We start from the raw sequence: 18167 nt of genomic DNA, 5'->3' as shown, positions 1-18167 counted from the left end.
CTGGTTGGATCTCCTTGCTGCCCAAGGGACTCTCAAGAGTCTTCTCCAACAGCACAGTTCAAAAGCATCAATTCTTCAGGGCTCAGCTTTCTTTATAGTCCAGCTCTCACATCCATACAGGACTACTGGAATAACCATAGCTTTGATTATATGGGCCTTTGTCGACAAAGTAACGTCTCTACTTTTAAATACACTGTCTATGTTTGTCATGGCTTTTCTTCCAAGGAGCAAATTTCTTTCAGTTTCATGGCTGCAGTCACCATCTGCAGTGATTTTGGAGCCCAACAAAATAAAGTCTGTCACTGTTTTCATTGTTTCCCCATCTATTTTCCATGAAGTGAAGAGACCAGATGACATGATCTTAGAGTTCTGAATGCTGAATTTTAAGTCAGCTTTTCCTCTCTCCTCTTTGAACTTCATTAAGAGGTTTGTTACTTACTCGTTGCTTTCTATCGTAAGGGTGGTGTCACCTGCATATCTGAGGTTATTGATATATCTCCCAGCAATCTTGATTCCAGCTTGTGCTTCATCCAGCCCAGCATTTTGCATGAAGTACTCTATCATATCATAAATACAGATATAAACTTCCTTATATGATGTAGTAAATTGAATTCTACAATAAAGAAAAATATAATACACAAAAACCAAGTGGAATTTTCTCAGAATATCACTAATTATTAGTGTAGTGTGTGTACATATTATTGAGTAATGGAGACAAATTATATGATCATCTCAGTAGATAAAGGAAAATTACTTTAAAATACTCAAAATCTGTTTATAATTTTTAAAAAATCAACATAGTAGAAACACAGAAAAACTGTTCTAATCTGATAAAAGGCATCTATAAACAACTTGCAGCTAATATCATAGTTTATAGTGAAAGACTAAACATTTTACCCCTAAGATTTGAAACAAGGTTTTCAAGGACTCCAGGAAATTTTGTAGTTTCTCACATGATCATTTTGCTGACAGAAAGGACCTGAGCAGTTTTAAATACCTAAATGTTATAGGATGAATAAGATAGATAGAGGAATAGATGGAGAGATATAGGTATATAGATACCTGGATATATAAATTATTATATATTATATAAATAATCAACATTAATCATATTAAATCATTATATATGTGCATATAGTTATCTGTTGTTTCACAAACTGGTTTCCATACACAAAGAGCAAGAAGAGAGTGAAGAAAGAGACAGACCACTTCATATCGTTAGGTGGCAGGTTTAAGAAGCAAGGGAACTTCTATACCAGGTTTGTCTGGACAGCAAGACTAGTAGCAGATCCCTATACCCACCAGAATCTTACAAGTTTATACACAGGACTTACTTGGGTTCAGCCATATATCCAGCCCAGATGGTCTCTCTCTCAAAGCGGTGTCCCTAAAAACGCTCTTACTCTGGCAACTGTGGGCAGAATGTACATTCCAAGGACAGGGGAAGGAGTGGGGAGCCTAGGATTGCCCAGGTCCAGCTTGCAGGTCAACTGAAACTCACATTCTCTCCATGATCCCCTCCAATGCTATCCATCTTCTATCCATCTGCATCTATCTGTGTTCTATCATCTTTAAACATTAAAGGAAATGTTGACACCATTGTGAATACTAAAATTAATAATCAAATATATCTCATACTTTGAAAACTTCCAAAGAAATAAAACAAGTAATAACAAAGTTACACTCATGGAAATAAACATCTGGCTTCTAAAAGTGCTTTTCTGAAGGCGAAATACTGATTTAGATGTAGAGTTTCTCATCTGCCTGCGGACAAAGATGGTTCATTGTTCTTGTTACATATGCTGAATTAATAATAACTAATTGTCACAAGGAAGATTGCCCATGTAAAATAAAAATATGATATATATTAAAGGCCTCCTCAATATGCTTGCAATGCATATTAGGTGATCAAACAGTCATCATTTATCCCTATGCTTTGAGTCATGCATATTCTGATGAACAAGTATGCCTTAAATCCAAGTATCTTCACTAATTAATTAAATTAACTTTTGATACTTTCCATAAGACTATCTACAAAGTGATTTAATTACAATATGATAGCAGTAGTTTTTAATCTTAATATAATGCAGAAAAAGATAATTTTCTAGTGTGAGCAGAGAATTTAAAGTATTCCAGAGGCATTATTGTGTAATGTCTTAAGAGCTCTGCCTTGAACCAAATTGCTTTGGTTCAAATACGAGCTGTGCTACTTAGTGTTGTTTTGCATTTTTCTTTAACCTTGATAAAATTAATTTATCTATGCCTTAGTTTCCTCATTTATAAACTGTGAGTGATCAGATTATACCCATTTCATTGATTTATGGTGAGAATTAAATGAACTGATATATTAAAAGTTTTAACTATAATAAGGAAAAGTTACTTCATGACCTATGAGAAATTCTCTATAAAGAGTCACCTGTATTTTTATATCTTCTTCCACGGATCTGTTGTGAGATACTCTCTTTAATTGGCCCAGTCTTGAACAGTGGATTGAATCACATCACTTTTACATTATTATAATCATATTAACATTGTCTGGGGAGGCCTTACCAATAGCTGTGAAAAGAAGAGAAGCAAAAAGCAAAGGAGAAAAGGAAAGATATAAGCATCTGAATGCAGAGTTTCAAAGAATAGCAAGAAGAGATAAGAAAGCCTTCTTCAGCGATCAATGCAAAGAAATAGAGGAAAACAACAGAATGGGAAAGACTAGAGATAGCTTGAAGAAAATTAGAGATACCAAGGGAACATTTTATGCAAAGATGGGCTCGATAAAGCACAGAAATGGTATGTACCTAACAGAAGCAGAAGATAGTAAGAAGAGGTGGCAAGAATACACAGAAGAACTGTACAAAAAAGATCTTCATGACCAAGATAATCACAATGGTATTATCACTCACCTAGAGCCAGACATCCTGGAATGTGAAGTCAAGTGGGCCTTAGAAAGCATCACTACGAACAAAGCTAGGGGAGGTGATGAAATTCCAGTTGAGCTATTTCAAATCCTGAAAGATAATGCTGTGAAAGTGTTGCACTCAATATGCCAGCAAATTTGGAAAACTCAGTGGTGGCCACAGGACTGGAAAAGGTCAGTTTTCATTCCAATCCCAAAGAAAGGCAATGCCAAAGAATGCTCAAACTACCGCACAATTGCACTCATCTCACACTAGTAAAGTAATGCTCAAAATTCTCCAAGTCAGGCTTCAGCAATACATGGATCGTGAACTTCTAGATGTTCAAGCTGGTTTGAGAAAAGGCAGAGGAACCAGAGATCAAATTGCCAACATCCGCTGGATCATGGAAAAAGCAAGAGAGTTCCAGAAAAACATATATTTCTGCTTTATTGACTATGCCAAAGCCTTTGACTGTGTGGATCACAATAAACTGTGGAAAATTCTGAAAGAGATGAGAATACCAGACCACCTAACCTGCCTCTTGAGAAACCTATATGCAGGTCAGGAAGCAACAGTTAGAACTGGACATGGAACAACAGACTGGTTCCAAATAGGAAAAGGAGTATGTCAAGGCTGTATATTGTCACCCTGCTTATTTAACTTATATGCAGAGTACATCATGAGAAATGTTTGGCTATAAGAAGCACAAGCTGGAATCAAGATTGCCGGGAGAAATATCAATCACCTCAGATATGCAGATGACACCACCCTTATGGCAGAAAGTGAAGAGGAACAAAAAGCCTCTTGATGAAAGTGAAAGAAGAGAGTGAAAAAGTTAGCTTAAAACTTAATATTCAGAAAATGAAGATCATGGCATCCGGTCCCATCACTTCATGGGAAATAGATGGGGAAACGGTGGCTGACTTTATTTTTCTGGGCTCCAAGATTGCTGCAGATGGTGATTGCAGCCATGAAACTAAAAGACGCTTACTCCTTGGAAGAAGAGTTATGACCAACCTAGATAGTATATTCAAAAACAGAGACATTACTTTGCCCACAAAGATCCGTCTAGTCAAGGCTATGGTTTTTCCAGTGGTCATGTATGGATGTGAGAGTTGGACTGTGAAGAAAGCTGAGTGCTGAAGAATTGATACTTTTGAACTGTGGTGCTGGAGAAGACTCTTGAGAGTCTCTTGGACTGTAAGGCGACCCAACCAGTCCATTCTGAAGGATATCAGTCCTGGGTGTTCTTTGGAAGGAATGATGTTAAAGCTGAAACTCCAATACTTTGGCCACCTGTTGTGAAGAGTTGACTCATTGGAAAAGACTCTGATGCTGGGAGGGATTGGGGGCAGGAGGAGAAAGGGACAACAGAGGATGAGATGGCTGGATGGCATCACCGACTCGATGGACGTGAGTTTGAGTGAACTCCGGGAGTTGGTGAGGACAGGGAGGCCTGGCGTGCTGCGATTCATGGGGTCACAGAGTCAGACATGACTGAGCGACTGAACTGAACTGTCACAAGAGCTGCCTGCAATGCAGGAGACCTGGGTTCAATCCCTGGGTTGGGAAGATACTCCAGAGAAAGGAATGGCTATTCACTCCAGTATTCTTGCCTGGAGGATTCTATGGACAGAGGAGCCTGGTAGGCTACAGAGCTATAACCCACGGGGTAACAAAAAGTCAGACATGACTGAAAGACTAACATATAATACTGTGATAAAAACTTTATTTTACTTTATTCCTCATTAAAATTCTATAATATGGCTACTATCCAAGTTTAACTGATGGGAGAAATGAGGTTCAGAGTGTTTAATCAATATTACTTTCAAGAGCTGACATTCAAATTCAGGTTTATGTCAATTTCAAATTATTATTTCTTTCATTAGGATTACTAATTTATCACATTTTGCCTCTCTTGGGCTTCAATCCTCATGTATTTCTGGTTATGAAATAAAAATTTACTGGTCACTATTTGTGAATGAGCATAACTGGTAGTAATGTGTGTTTTTCTTGTTCCCTTGTCTACACTGTATAATAAGCTGCCGATAATATGCTATGAATAGTCTAATTAGTAGCAGCTGGTGTTTTTACTGCAGGCAGGTAGGTCACTTTTATAGAAAAAGGAAGAGGTATACTAAACACAATATATTTCCCAATTAAAAGGGTCATTTCTCTAAAAACATTGAAAATATAATACAATTTGAAGATAAAACAGAGTGGAATTAGTTGTACTTTGCTGAGGGATCTAAGGGAAAATGCAGAGCTCATCTGTGCTGTGCCACTCAGCTCTGCACCAGGTGACCTTCTACAGCCCCTCTGAGTGGCTTGCTCTTTGCACAGATCCTTTCTCTGATAATTCAAAGAAAGGGTGACCTTTCCATGGAAGTCCCCATTTTCTAGCCATAATTAGTATGATTAAGCCATAAAGAGAGAAAAAGCATCCTTACTACAGGACTCCACACCAAATCATGGATGAGTTATAGCTCTGCTTAACCTCAGGTAGTACTGACATTTAAAAAATTGAACTGCTTAAGACGTATGCATAAATCTCTAACATTGGAATTTCAAAAGAAATGTTTTTGAGCAAAAGTTTCCTATTGGAGCCAATAAAAGTGTTACATTTTGGGTGAGAACAGTCATGATTCTTTTTAAAGACAACCTTGAGTTTCGGTGGACATCTTTTCACATTTGGTTGATGCAGTCCTATGATATCATGACTTGCCATTAAACATTGCCAACCCAGCATTTTCCAGCCCTCTGTTATGGGCGAATCTTTTAACAGAAGACAGAAACTCTCTCTATTGTTCTTGTTATTCATTCAAAATGATTCCTCAAACATGTATTGAACATCTTCACAAAGGCAATGGGTGAATACTATTTCATGTCCCTGAAATCTTTCTTCGCTTTCTACTTCCCATAGCCTGGCTAATGCCTTCTAGTCCTTTCAGTCACAGACAAGATGCCATTGTCTGCAAAGGAGTTTTCAAGAATCAATAAGGTATTTTGCACTTCAGCAATGTATTCACAATCTATTGCCTTCAAAAATGTAGATATTCCTTGAGAACAGCAGCCATGGCCTGCCCACTTTTGTATTCCCAACACAGAAAATATGCAGAATGCATCAATGGGAGACACTCTGCAGAAGACAAGGAAGATGGCAGACTATCAGGGGACTTTATTCTTTAATAGGGACTATATCACTGTTCTGGAGGAGGCAATGGCACCCACTCCAGTACTCTTGCCTAGAAAATCCCATGGATGGAGGAGCCTGGTAGGCTGCAGTCCATAAGGTCACAGAGTGGGACACAACTGAGTGACTTCATTTACACTTTTCACTTTCATGCAATGGAGAAGGAAATGGCAACCCACTCCAGTGTTCTTGCCTGGAGATTCCCAGGGACGGGGGAGCCTGGTGGGCTGCCATGTATGGGGTCGCACAGAGTTGGACATGACTGAAGCGACTTAGCAGCAGCAGCAGCAGCAGCAGCATACTACTGTTCATTCATTAAAACTTAAAAGTGAAAAAAAGCAAAAACAAAAACGATGACCTCAAGGGTCAGGTGCAGATAAAATTCTCTAGAAATGTTTAACACTTTCTATTTCCAATCACAAATCTGGGAAAAGTTAAAGAAAACATACTCTTCCTTATCACACAATTATTCACCATTTTACTTTCTTACAGGAGCCATCATAATTTGAAATAATCTTGGAAAAAATAAGTACTAGTATTTGTAATATTTAGTGCTTATTTTCTATTAAAAACCCCTGGGGAAAATCTGTCAGGTGTTTTATCATTGATGGTCTAAATCTTGATTACACAAATGGAAATTGTCATTGGTTACTGTGAAGTATGTCCCTCATAAACTAGTCATAGCCTACTAAAAAAAAAAAAAAAAAGATAAAATGTATTATTGATGAGACATTAGTGTAAGTAATGAATTAAGATAAATTAAGATAATTGCTCATGAGATTCCCAGGTGGCTCAGTGGGATTAATCCCTGGGTTGGGAGGATCTGCTGCCTGAGATAATGTCAACCCACTCCAGTATTATTGCCAGGAAAATTCTGTGGACCAAGGAGCCTGGTAGGCTACAGTCCTTGGGGTCGCAAAGAGTGGGACAGGACTGAGCGAGTCAGCATGCATACACACAAGCACGCAAAATAATTGACCTTCCTACAATCTGAGGTCACCGCCTCTGGATAGCTATGTTCAAGTGCCTATGCCTTATCTGAAATACTAGCATACATCTTGAGATGAACAGTTCATGGGATAAGAAATCACAAGCATCAATGTAAAGTGAGGTTGACAGAGAATTGTGCATCCTCACATCCTCCGATGGGAAATACACTGTATCTGTGAGAAAACTGTCAAAAGTACATGGATCCATCTACGTAAAGTGGGAAAGCTACCATGGTTCTATTTGTTTTGTGATGTAGTAAACATGACTGAATTTCCAGAAACAAATTGTCAAAGGAAACACAAACACACACAAAGTATTGAAAATGGCTAAAGTCACCCAATGTCCATATTTTTGAGAAATAATTTTGCCTTTATGATAATCCCCTTTACGGGTTGAAAACAAAATAGTTCAAAAGTGAAGGCGCAAGGATACACTACATATCATTCCAGGCTAGAAATCAGTATTCAAATGGCAGAGGAAAAAAACCTGCCCATTTTTGTGCATTCTGTGGACTTCGGAGACCTAGATCTGTCCTGTCAGATGCTAGGAGGTAAAATAATTGTGTCAGAGAGCTTCAGAAGATGTAAGGGCAATAAGCATCAAATGGCAAAAGTGTCCTATTAGCACAAGTTGCTTTAGTGGAAAAACCCTGGAGACCTCCATTCTATGAAGCTAACTGCATATAATCCTGGTGCTTATTAAGTGCAGTTAAGTATTCAATGGCAGCCGGCTGCCTATAGCCAAGCAAATGCCAATCATTTCAAATTACACTTCTAAGGTTAATTTTGCTCCTTTAGACACCACAGTGAGCCAAAAGTCACACCAATACATTAGCATAAAGTTTCTTCATTCTACTTCTGAGTTTCAAATTTTTATTCATTTAGAGGACAGTCAAGTGACTTCCCAGAAAAATGTTTATTAACAGTACCATTTGCCACGGGAGTTCAGAATCAAATTATAAGTGATCTTTTGGATCCTTATCAATGCAAAGTCCTGAAATCCAGGTCAATGATTGTAAATAAGCCAGTCTCTCACAAATCTCTCTCTTCCCTCTGCACCCCCAGCCCCCACACACAGGCTTCTCAAGCTTCGCTATATGTAAACTGATACATATGTCACAAGAGACAGGCCTCATAGAAATGTAATAATTACAGTCAACACATACTGAGCTTTCACTAAGTTCAGGTACTTTTGTACACATTTGCCCTAACTTTTAATTTTATAATAGTGTTAGATTTACAGAAAAGTTGCAAAAATAGCACCAAGAATTTCTTTATATCCTGCATCCAGTTTCTTCTATTGTTTAGATCATATATCAACATGATACATTTGTCAGAATTAGTGAACCAATACTGACACATTATGATTTACTAAAATCCATAACTTATTTGTATTTCTTTTGTTTTGGCTTCCCTGGTTGCTCCAGTTGGTAAAGAAACAGCCTGCAGAGCAGGAGACCCAGGTTCAATCCCTGGGTCAGGAAGATCCCCTGTTGAATGAAACGGCAACCCACTGCAGTATTCTTGCCTGGAGATCCCCATCAACAGAGAAGCCTGGTAAGCTACAGCCCATGGGGTCACAAGAGTCAGACATGACTTAGCAACTAAACCACTTTTACTTCTACCTGATAAACTTGTTTTGCCCCAAGATCCCATCTGGGTACTATGGGTACCATCATCATATCTCATTAGGTTCCTATGTAACCATTTCTCAGGCTTACCTTTATTCTGATAATATTGATAGTTTTAAGGGTACTAGTCAGGTATGTTGTAGATTTCCTTCAACTGGAATTTGTTGGATGTTTTTCTCACAGTTAAACTGGAGTTATGGGTTCGGGCTGGATGAAGCTCAAGCTGGAATCAAGATTGCTGGGAGAAATATCAATAACTTCAGATATGCAACTGACACCACCCTTACGGCAGAAAGTGAAGAACTAAACAGTCTCTTGATGAAAGTGAAAGAGGAGAGTGAAAAAACTGGCTCAAAACTCAACATTCAGAAAACTAAGATCATGGCATCTGGTCCCATCAATCCATGGCAAATAGATGGAGAAACAATGGAAACAGTGATAGACTTTATTTTCTTGGTCTCCAAAATTACTGCAGATGATGGCTGCAGCCATGAAATTAAAAGACACTTGCTCCTTGGAAGAAAAGTCATGATCAACCTAGACAGCATATTAAAATGCAGTAATATGTCAACATACTACTTTGTTGACAAAATCCCATCTAGTCAAAGCTATGGTTTTTCCAGTAGTCATGTATGGATGTGAGAGTTGGATTATAAAGAAAGCTGGGCACCAAAGAATTGATGCTTTTGAACTGTGGTTTTGGAGAAGACCCTAGAGAGTCCCTTGGACTGCAAGGAGCTCTAACCAGTCCATCCTAAAGGACATCGGTCCTGAATATTCATTGGGAGGACTGGTGCTGAGGCTGAAACTCCAATACTTTGGCCACCCAATGTGAAGAACTGACTCATTGGAAAAGACCCTGATGCAGTGAAAGATTGAAGGCAAGAGGAGAAGGGAGCAGCAGAGGATGAGATGGTTGGATGGCATCACTGACTTGATGAACATGAGTTTGAGCAAGCTCCAGGAGTTGGTTATGGACAGGGAAGACTGGTGTGCTGAAGTTGCAAAGAGTCAGACATGACTGAGCAACTGAACTGAAGCTGAATGGGTCTGGGCGGGGGAAGACCAGAGATATAAAATGCCATTCTCATAACATTGTGGGTCTTCCCTAGTAGCTCAGATTGTAAAAAAAATCTGTGTAGAATGGAGAAATTGCAATTTCTGGGTTGCGAAGATCCCCTGAAGAAGGGAATGGCTACCCACTCCAGTATTCTTGCCCGAAGAATTCCATGGACAGAGGAGCCTGGCAGGCTATGGTCCGTGGGGTCACAAAGAGTTGGGCTTGATTGAGCAACTGACACTTACCACATCATATCAAGGATAGGCACTGTCAACGTTCCTTATCACTGTTGATATTAACCTTGATTGCTTGGCTGCAGTAGAGTTTGCTAGTGTTTCCCCTTGAATGGTTCTTATTTCCCATTCTCAAACTGCACTCTTTGGAAGGAATGTACCATATGCAGCTTGCACTTAAATGGTGGAGAGTTATGTTCCACCTCCTTGAGGGGTATCAAATACATCTTTCATGGATTATCATATTGAGTTTTCAAGATAAATACTATGATGTAGATGACATTATCCATTTTATAGATAAGAATGGGTTTCAATAAAGAAAAAGTGCCTCCATCTGCCTATCCAAAGTTGGTTGGTCTCCAACATGAACTTGAGCACCCTGGTTCCAGATCATGAGTTGAAAGTCAAATGTGCAAGTGAAGTCCAAGTGGTCATCAGAGCATTAAAGTCAAGTGGATGAAAGCCCATAATGGGGAAGAAACTGTATACTTCTACTGGGTACTCCAGGGAGACAAAACAGAAACCGATGGATGGAATACAAAAGGAGAAGCGCTTCAACACAAACTGTTGAACAATAAAATTAGAATTTCATAAGCTACCTGAGACTAGCAGCACTTGGATGGCAGAATTATTTCAGAAGGAATGAAAGAATAAGAATGAAAACATACGATCACTTAGAATGGTTCTCCCACTTTTCATTAAGTGTTTTAAATGCATTTACTCATACAATAATCACAACTCTACAAGGTACCTACTATTATTATCTCCATTGTACAAAGATAAAATTGAGACACAGATAAGTCTAAATAACCTGCCCAAGTCCACACACCTAGTAAGTGGCATTCAAACCCAAGTAGTCTTAGCTCCACTGTTCTTGGTTTTACCACTGCAGGTTGGTGTAGCCCTCACTCAAAATCTGCTAGGTAATGTGGTATCTTCAGTATTTCTAATCCTTAACTACAAAAGCACTGTCTTCTTATCATTAAAAGTTTTATGAATGCATGTTAATGCTTATGGTTTTAAGCTATAATTTCCTTGAATTAGTGTAAAGACGGATCAACTCCTTTCATCTTATTTCAGGAACTAAATCATGAAATAGGAGACCAAAGATGAAGTCATCAGTTTAGACAAGTGAATACATATTCAAATCAAGAAAAATATAAAACAGGTACAAAATATATATCTTTAAATACCACAGTACCCAATGATTTTTTTTTCCTAAATGTAATAAAAGTCTTGCTCCTGGAAATTAAAATTCTCTCTTTTCTTATTTGTGTTTTTGTAAAACAAATGATAACAAAAATCTGTCATTCATTTATTTGGAACCAATTTCAGGGATGGCATTTGGAATTAACTTCCAGTTCTCCAGAGCTAAGGGTTTAAAGAAATTGTTCAAAAACATGATTAAAAATATCTCCATTCCGCAAACTGAGTCTACCTAACTCAGTAAAGTTCCACTCTTGGTGGAGAGAGTTAGAGCTGCAGGCTGAGAACTCAGCTAAGCTCAGCAGAAAGCACTGCTTTCCCCTAATCAATATCATGATTACACAAAAATTAAGAGGGTGAGAAATCTGAGCTTAAGGCAGAAGAGAAAAGAAGACATTATTTTGTGAACCCCTATGAGCACTGAATCATGGCCTGAACAATGTAAGAAGCGGAGATAATAAATGCAGTCCTGTGGTTCACCTTCCAGGTTTCGGAGCTGGAAGGTTAGCTGAGGTCCAGAATTGATCCGGATGCCTGCAAACAGGAGGCCTCCATAAGTGGGGTCATGAAAGGCTTCGTCGCCCACCCACACACACGCGCCAGGCTGCTGACAGTGTAGAACCCGCTGAGTTTCTCCTGATTGACACATGTGGTTAAGTGAGTGTCACACTGTGTTCCTGCTTCCACCTTTTTGAAGCACACAACAAGAGATCACTCCTGACATGTGATAGCTCAGAGCGGGAGCATAAATAAAGCATTTCATGGATCAGGCAAGGGCCGTAGATAGACCCCAGGGCCCATCTCTTTGACAACCCTTGCAAATCTTGAGCAGTGTAATCTTTTTCTCTCTCCCTTCCTTTCCCAGTATGATTTAAGCACATGGCCATTTAGATTGATTTACTTGCCACCAAGATGCTGCTGCTTTTATTTGGTTTCCTTGGAGTTTTCCTTTGTGTCTGTATTTCCTCATTTTTCTGATTAAACTTATTCTTTGGCTAAAGATTTTCCATAGATAAAAGGCAGTTGGAGGACATGATGTGGAAGGCCTATAGCGTCCCTCTCCATTTCTTTCTCTACAGCAGGATTGGGAGCCTCCATCCTCCCAAACCACACCCCTGCCCCCTGCCCGAGTCTTTGCGTCAGGAAAAGTTTGTCTTCCAGGAAGAAATGCTAGAAGTACTGCCACAAGGCTGCTGGATGCAGGCACACATGAGGAACTGATAATCTCCTTAAGGGGCTCTGACAGCAAGTGGGTGGGGACATGCGGAGAAGATGGTAGGGAGAAAGGAAGGAGCAGAGGGTTAATGCAATGTTGGCTAAATACTCTAAGCCACACGTTGTCCATCAAGCCCTGCCTGACCCCCCTCTAGCACAGCTTGTCACATTAATCATCTGTGTTACCATGGCAACTGAGCAGATCCATTTTACTACATAATCATCTTTTTGCAAGTAGACTTTGAACACACACCAAAGTGTGTGCTTTCAGAAAGCTATATTCTCATTGCTTAGGAGCTATACAAAGCAGAGCAAAGAGAAGGCCTTAACGAAGAGTTTGGCCAAAAAGTGTAATCAACAGTGGGAATCTGTCTGCTCACTGCTCCAAAGCCAATAAAGAAGCCAGGCTGGTGGAAGGGAAGGTTTCCTTTATTTTGGACGGTGGGAACCAGGAGGGCAGACTTCTGTCTGAAGACTGACTCCCGTCAGCCCCCACCACCCCGCAGACAATCAGTGGGCAAGGGCTTTTATAGAAGGAGGGAGGGGGCTATGTGCAGAAACAGATGACAGTCATTTTGAAATTAGTTACGTGGTGGTGTGACCAGGGTCATCTTGACTGTTTTAAGTACAATTAATCTTCAGTTCCAGGGTCTGTTTTGTCCCATTACCTTGAGGCCGGTTCTTGGAATTGCGGCAGCTCATGTCATGGCTACAGTCTGGACATCATGTAGTTAACTCCTTCCACCTGCTGGGGGTTTCAGTATCTATATGGCAGCTCACAGGCTATGGCTCAGAATATTAGCTATAGCCCTGAGAAAGAGCTAAAAGTCCTTGACTTTGCTTAGTGACTAAGCTGTCATTATTTGGTTTCCTTGGAGTTTTCCTTTGTGTCTGTATTTCCTCATTTTTCTGATTAAACTTATTCTTTGGCTAAAGATTTTCCATAGATAAAAGGCAGTTGGAGGACATGATGTGGAAGGCCTATAGCGTCCCTCTCCATTTCAAGAGTATGTGAGTGATGAAAAAAGTCAATGTTAAGAGCAATCAATAATTTACTAATTCACATAAATTAGAGGTCCTAAAACATTTCGGCCTCAGGACCTCCCTACACTCTTAAAGTATCAGCCACCTAAAGATCTTTTGTTGATGTGGATGATGTTTAAAAGTATATGCATATTTAAAAGTTTACGATAGTTTTGACTTCCCCGGTGGCTCAGATGGTAAATAGTGCACTAGCAGTGCAGAAGGCCCAAGTTCATTTAGATAGTTTGGGAATGTTCATGTATTGATTCACTATGAAAGAACCCATTATATGATAAGATAAATACTATAGTTTATAAAAAATATTATAATGCCTATAATATAATGAGTTTATGGGAAGACTGGCATTTTATTTTTTTACATTTTTGTTCATCTCTAACATTTTGCTTAATCAGACAGCTGAATTCTCATAGTGGTTTCTGCAATCACTCCGTTGAAAAGCCACACATAATGTGTAACCTGTAGAATACACCACTGAACATTTTCAAGACAATGACAGCAATAAAGGAAATTGCCTTTTTACTATTATTATGAAAATAGTGTTCATACTATGGAACCCCTGAAAGGATCTCAAAGACCCTGAGGTGTCCTTGGATGACATTTTGAGAAATTCTAATAAGTGTTTTTAAACTTCTATTCACTTTCAGTGACCACTAATTTCCAGGGAAGTGTTGCACAGAAAAAGATGAGCTAGTTCGGTGACACTGAACCTGAGGGTCCTATTGGTAAGGTTGTACAATTTTGCAAAGGTAGGTCTTTACATTTAACTCTTCTACTCACTTCCTCAATTTCTGTAAATTCCATGCTTGAAAATGATTTCGTCACAAAGCAAGATCTAGCCATCCTCAGCTCCATCATCCAACAACTTCCCCATTGGGACCTCTTTTTGCCCACACATTTACAGTGTCTTGTCTCTCTAGCAAATCCTTGGCTGATTCTAAAATATCAGAGAAATGAAAAATTATTCCTTTTCTCCAAAGGTTTGGAAATAAATAAAAGATACAATGTTTATTTTGAAGACTAAGCATAAACAAGGATTATTATATGATTTTTTTAACCTGGAAGCCTGAAAATTGCAGCTGTCAATCTTGGCTCTTTGATACTGTCTAAATTTAATTCCAATTAAATAAGAATGAGATTTCCAATACCCTTAATAGCAGAATCATATGGCCTTACAGCCAAGTATTGCTTAAAAAAGAAAGAGCAAATCAGAAACTCCCCTCAAGGACACGGAAGCTAACCCTATTGAATGGACTATCAATAATTAAGGCCTTTGATGCCTGGAATCATTTAGATAATAAGATTGCTTTGAAGTAAATAAATATCAAATTAGGATTTGTGGCAGTCACAGGTGTTTGGCACAGCTAGCCTATAATCACAGAGAAAATGAATGCATTTTATTCAGCATAATTAGAAAAAGAAATGAAGTTTATATGCAAATTGTAAACCACTTTAGTCCAGGATAACCGGTCAGACTGCTTTTGGTAATTTAAACTTTCATTTAGATGAGAATTTGCAAAGTATCTATTTTCAATGCAATGTGAGTGCAGCTGGTTGCAGGCTCTCAGTCTACTGAGAGGAAAATTTAAATGTCCCTCATAACCGTCCGTCCTGTTTTGGTGCCAACAGAACAGCACATGCGTTCTTTAAACTTGACTCCTCTCACTCTTGTCTGTACAAGACGTCAGTTCCAAAAGGTTGTATGGGATTTTTTTAGGGTCCAGTACCCCCTTTAAAGGAACATTTGGGAGCCAAGATGATAAAGATTAAGAAGAAGAAGTGTGTCTGAATGCATGTAAAATTTAAGTGTTCTAGGAACAAATTAAGTATACAACCATTGTTGGTGATTTCCTTTTTCCTCAGCCAGAGCTATATGCTTCCAAACTTTTCTTAATCTCTTTCTGATATTCTTCTGCCATGTTGTAATATTTACTTGTTTTTTCTTCTTCCCATTAGGCTAGAAACTGCTTAAAGCCAGGAAAGTTTGAGCTACTCACCTCAGTTTTGCCTGAGTAGCCTGGACCATTATCTGCCCTAAATAACTTATTTTTTTTTCTTTTTCTTTTTCCTTTAATTTACAACATTGTGTTAATTTCAGGTGTACAGCAAAGTGATTCAGTTACATGTATAGATAATATAAACATATACATCCTGTTTCAGATTACTCCACTTCCAGGTTATTACGGAAAACTGAGTATAGTTCCCTGTGCCATGCAGTATGTCTTTTTTGATTACTTGCTTTCTATATAGTGGTGAGCATGTTAATTCTCACCTTCCAATTTTTCCCTCTCCCCACCCCTTTTTGTAACCATAAGTGAGTCCTCTACGTCTGTGACTCTATGTTTTATAAATAAGTTCATATGTCTAATTTTTTTCAATTCTACATATATGTGACATCATGTGATATTTGCCTTTCTCTAACTGGCTTACTCCACTTAGTATGATCATCTCCAGGTCCGTCTATGTCAGAGTTGATGGTCTGAGATGTTGAGAAGGCACCTGAGAAATGTCTGGGTGACAATACTATACCTTTTTTTCTGCCTTCTTTCATCTACCTATCTGACACAGAGTCTCATTTATAACCAGACAAATGTAGAGCAAGTTTGTAATATGTTTCCACATAATTCACATGCAGAGGTTGGTACCTTCTCGTGTGACATGCTCCCAAAAGAAGATAGCCTTTGTGGATCAGAGCCCAAGCAGTCAGATGCCAGCTACCACACTTCTCATTTCTTCCAACTGTGAAACCTGGGTGTTTTACAAATAAGCAACCATTGGCTCTCCAGGAAAATCTTCAGGACAGAGGTGCTCTTGATTTATCCCACTTCCCCGCCCCCTACTTTTGTCTTCATTCCTGAATCTTAGCATGGATAAGCAACATGTAACCCAAGATAATAAATCTATAATGAACACTGTTGATGAGACAGGCAGATGCTTGCTATTGTGTGTGTGCTCAATTGCTTCAGTCATGTCCAACTTTTTGCCTACTCATTTGAAAAGACCCTGATGCTGGAAAGATTGAGGGCGGGAGGAGAAGGGGATGATAGAGGATGAGAGGGTTGGATGGCATCACCGACTCAACGGACATGAGTTTGGTTAAACTCCAGGAGATGGTGATGGATGGGGAGGCCTGGCGTGCTGCAGTCTGCAAAGAGTCAGATACGACTGAGGGATTGAACTGAATATCAAACTAAGATTTTATTTCCTTTCTTCTGTTCTTTTTTATGCATCTGGAAGCTTATAGTCACCCTCAAAATTATTTTTTATTAATGTTTTCCTTCTACCTGTATTCACTTTGTCTTTTTTCCTTTTTCTCGCTGGAATCAGGTGGCCTGAGGGAAATCTAGTAAGCCCCCTTCAGTAAAACTAAGTGAAACCCCTTCAAAGTACAAAGTGCTATTCCGTAGAATCATTGTTTCTCATTTTAATCTAACTCTCAGAATCTACTTATATCTAAAGCTGTTGTTAGTCACTCTGTCGTGTCCAACTCTTTGTGACCCCATGGACTGTAGCCTGCCAGGCTCCTCTCTGTCCATGGAGTTTTCCAGGCAAGAATACTGGAGTGGGTAGCAATTCCCTTCTTCAGGGCATCTTCCCAACCCAGGGATAGAACCTGGGTCTCCCCCGTTACAGACAGATTCTTTACCATCCGAGCCACCAGGGAGGCCCATCTAAAGCTGCTGGCCCTAACTTATTGCCTAGAATTCATTTTCCAGACCAGTACTGAAATGTGTTGACATCACAGACTCCTTTTGCTATTTCCCAACTGATCAGGCCAAATCCAAATCTTCCATAATTAATCTTTCAGCACATGTTTTTTCCCTACCAAATAACCTTGCTTATTAAATTATATTTATATCTTGAGTTGTAGTCTAATTAATACATGCAAGTATCAAAAGTAGAATAATTAAAGGATTATGTATAATACAAAAGAAAAAGTGATGCAGTGACTCTGAAGAATTTCTGTTATTAAACCTTATTTACAAATTAACTCCTTCTTGAGTTTCTCTGTATAATGTCTGAGTTGTCAGGGTGTTTATTGTAGAAGAAGCCAAATCTGACTGAGTGATTAACACCTTTGCCTTTCACAGTTTTTAAAGCAATTCTCAACTTCTTAGCACTACCCCTGGCTGCCAATCTTATCATTAGCATGGGAGAAAACCTCACAAAGTCAAAAGCTACTACCAAACACCTATGCTTCAAAGACGTAGGAGTGGATAATTTACATAGCTTTAATGAAAAGAGTAGCTTATTTTTGTTTGCGTCTGGCTCTATACAAAACACTTAATTTTTTTTTAACTAAATATTGTACTGACAATAATCCCAAGAGGCAGATAATACTATGGGATCATTTTGCCACAGAGAAAATAGACAGATTGTGAGAGACTCAACTTAACCAAGGACTGTACATCCTGGATTTGCCCTTGTCTGTGCGCTGTGCTTAGTTGCTCAGTTACGTCAACTCTTTATGACCCCATGGAATGTAGCCCACCAGTCACCTTTGTCCATGGGGATTCTCCAGAATGGAACACTGGAGTGGGTTGCCATGCTCTCCTCCAGGAGATATTCCCAACACAGGGATCAAGCTGAGGTCTCCTGATTGTAGGCAAATTCTTTACCATCTGAGCCACCAGGGAAGTCCCTGCCCCAGTCTATCAAACACCATATCCTAAGTTCTCACTTCCTATTCTGCTCTATTTCCCAAACT

General features: G+C 39.1%; 1 protein-coding gene across 1 annotated transcript in view; it reads right to left on the bottom strand.

Annotated features, from left to right (window-relative positions):
- LOC120853597 overlaps positions 1-18167 on the bottom strand; it is a 76799-nt gene that overhangs the window by 42691 nt on the left and 15941 nt on the right. The window contains exon 2 of the mRNA XM_040227563.1: positions 11684-11839. Within this exon, the coding sequence (XP_040083497.1) occupies positions 11684-11839 (156 nt within the window). The remainder of the gene's footprint in view (positions 1-11683; positions 11840-18167) is intronic.

This window comes from Oryx dammah, unplaced genomic scaffold (assembly GCF_014754425.2).
Source record: "Oryx dammah isolate SB20612 unplaced genomic scaffold, SCBI_Odam_1.1 HiC_scaffold_26, whole genome shotgun sequence".
In the NCBI taxonomy this organism is placed as follows: domain Eukaryota; kingdom Metazoa; phylum Chordata; class Mammalia; order Artiodactyla; family Bovidae; genus Oryx; species Oryx dammah.
Note: the sequence above shows the minus strand (reverse complement) of the source record. Positions and strands in the feature narration are given on the sequence as shown.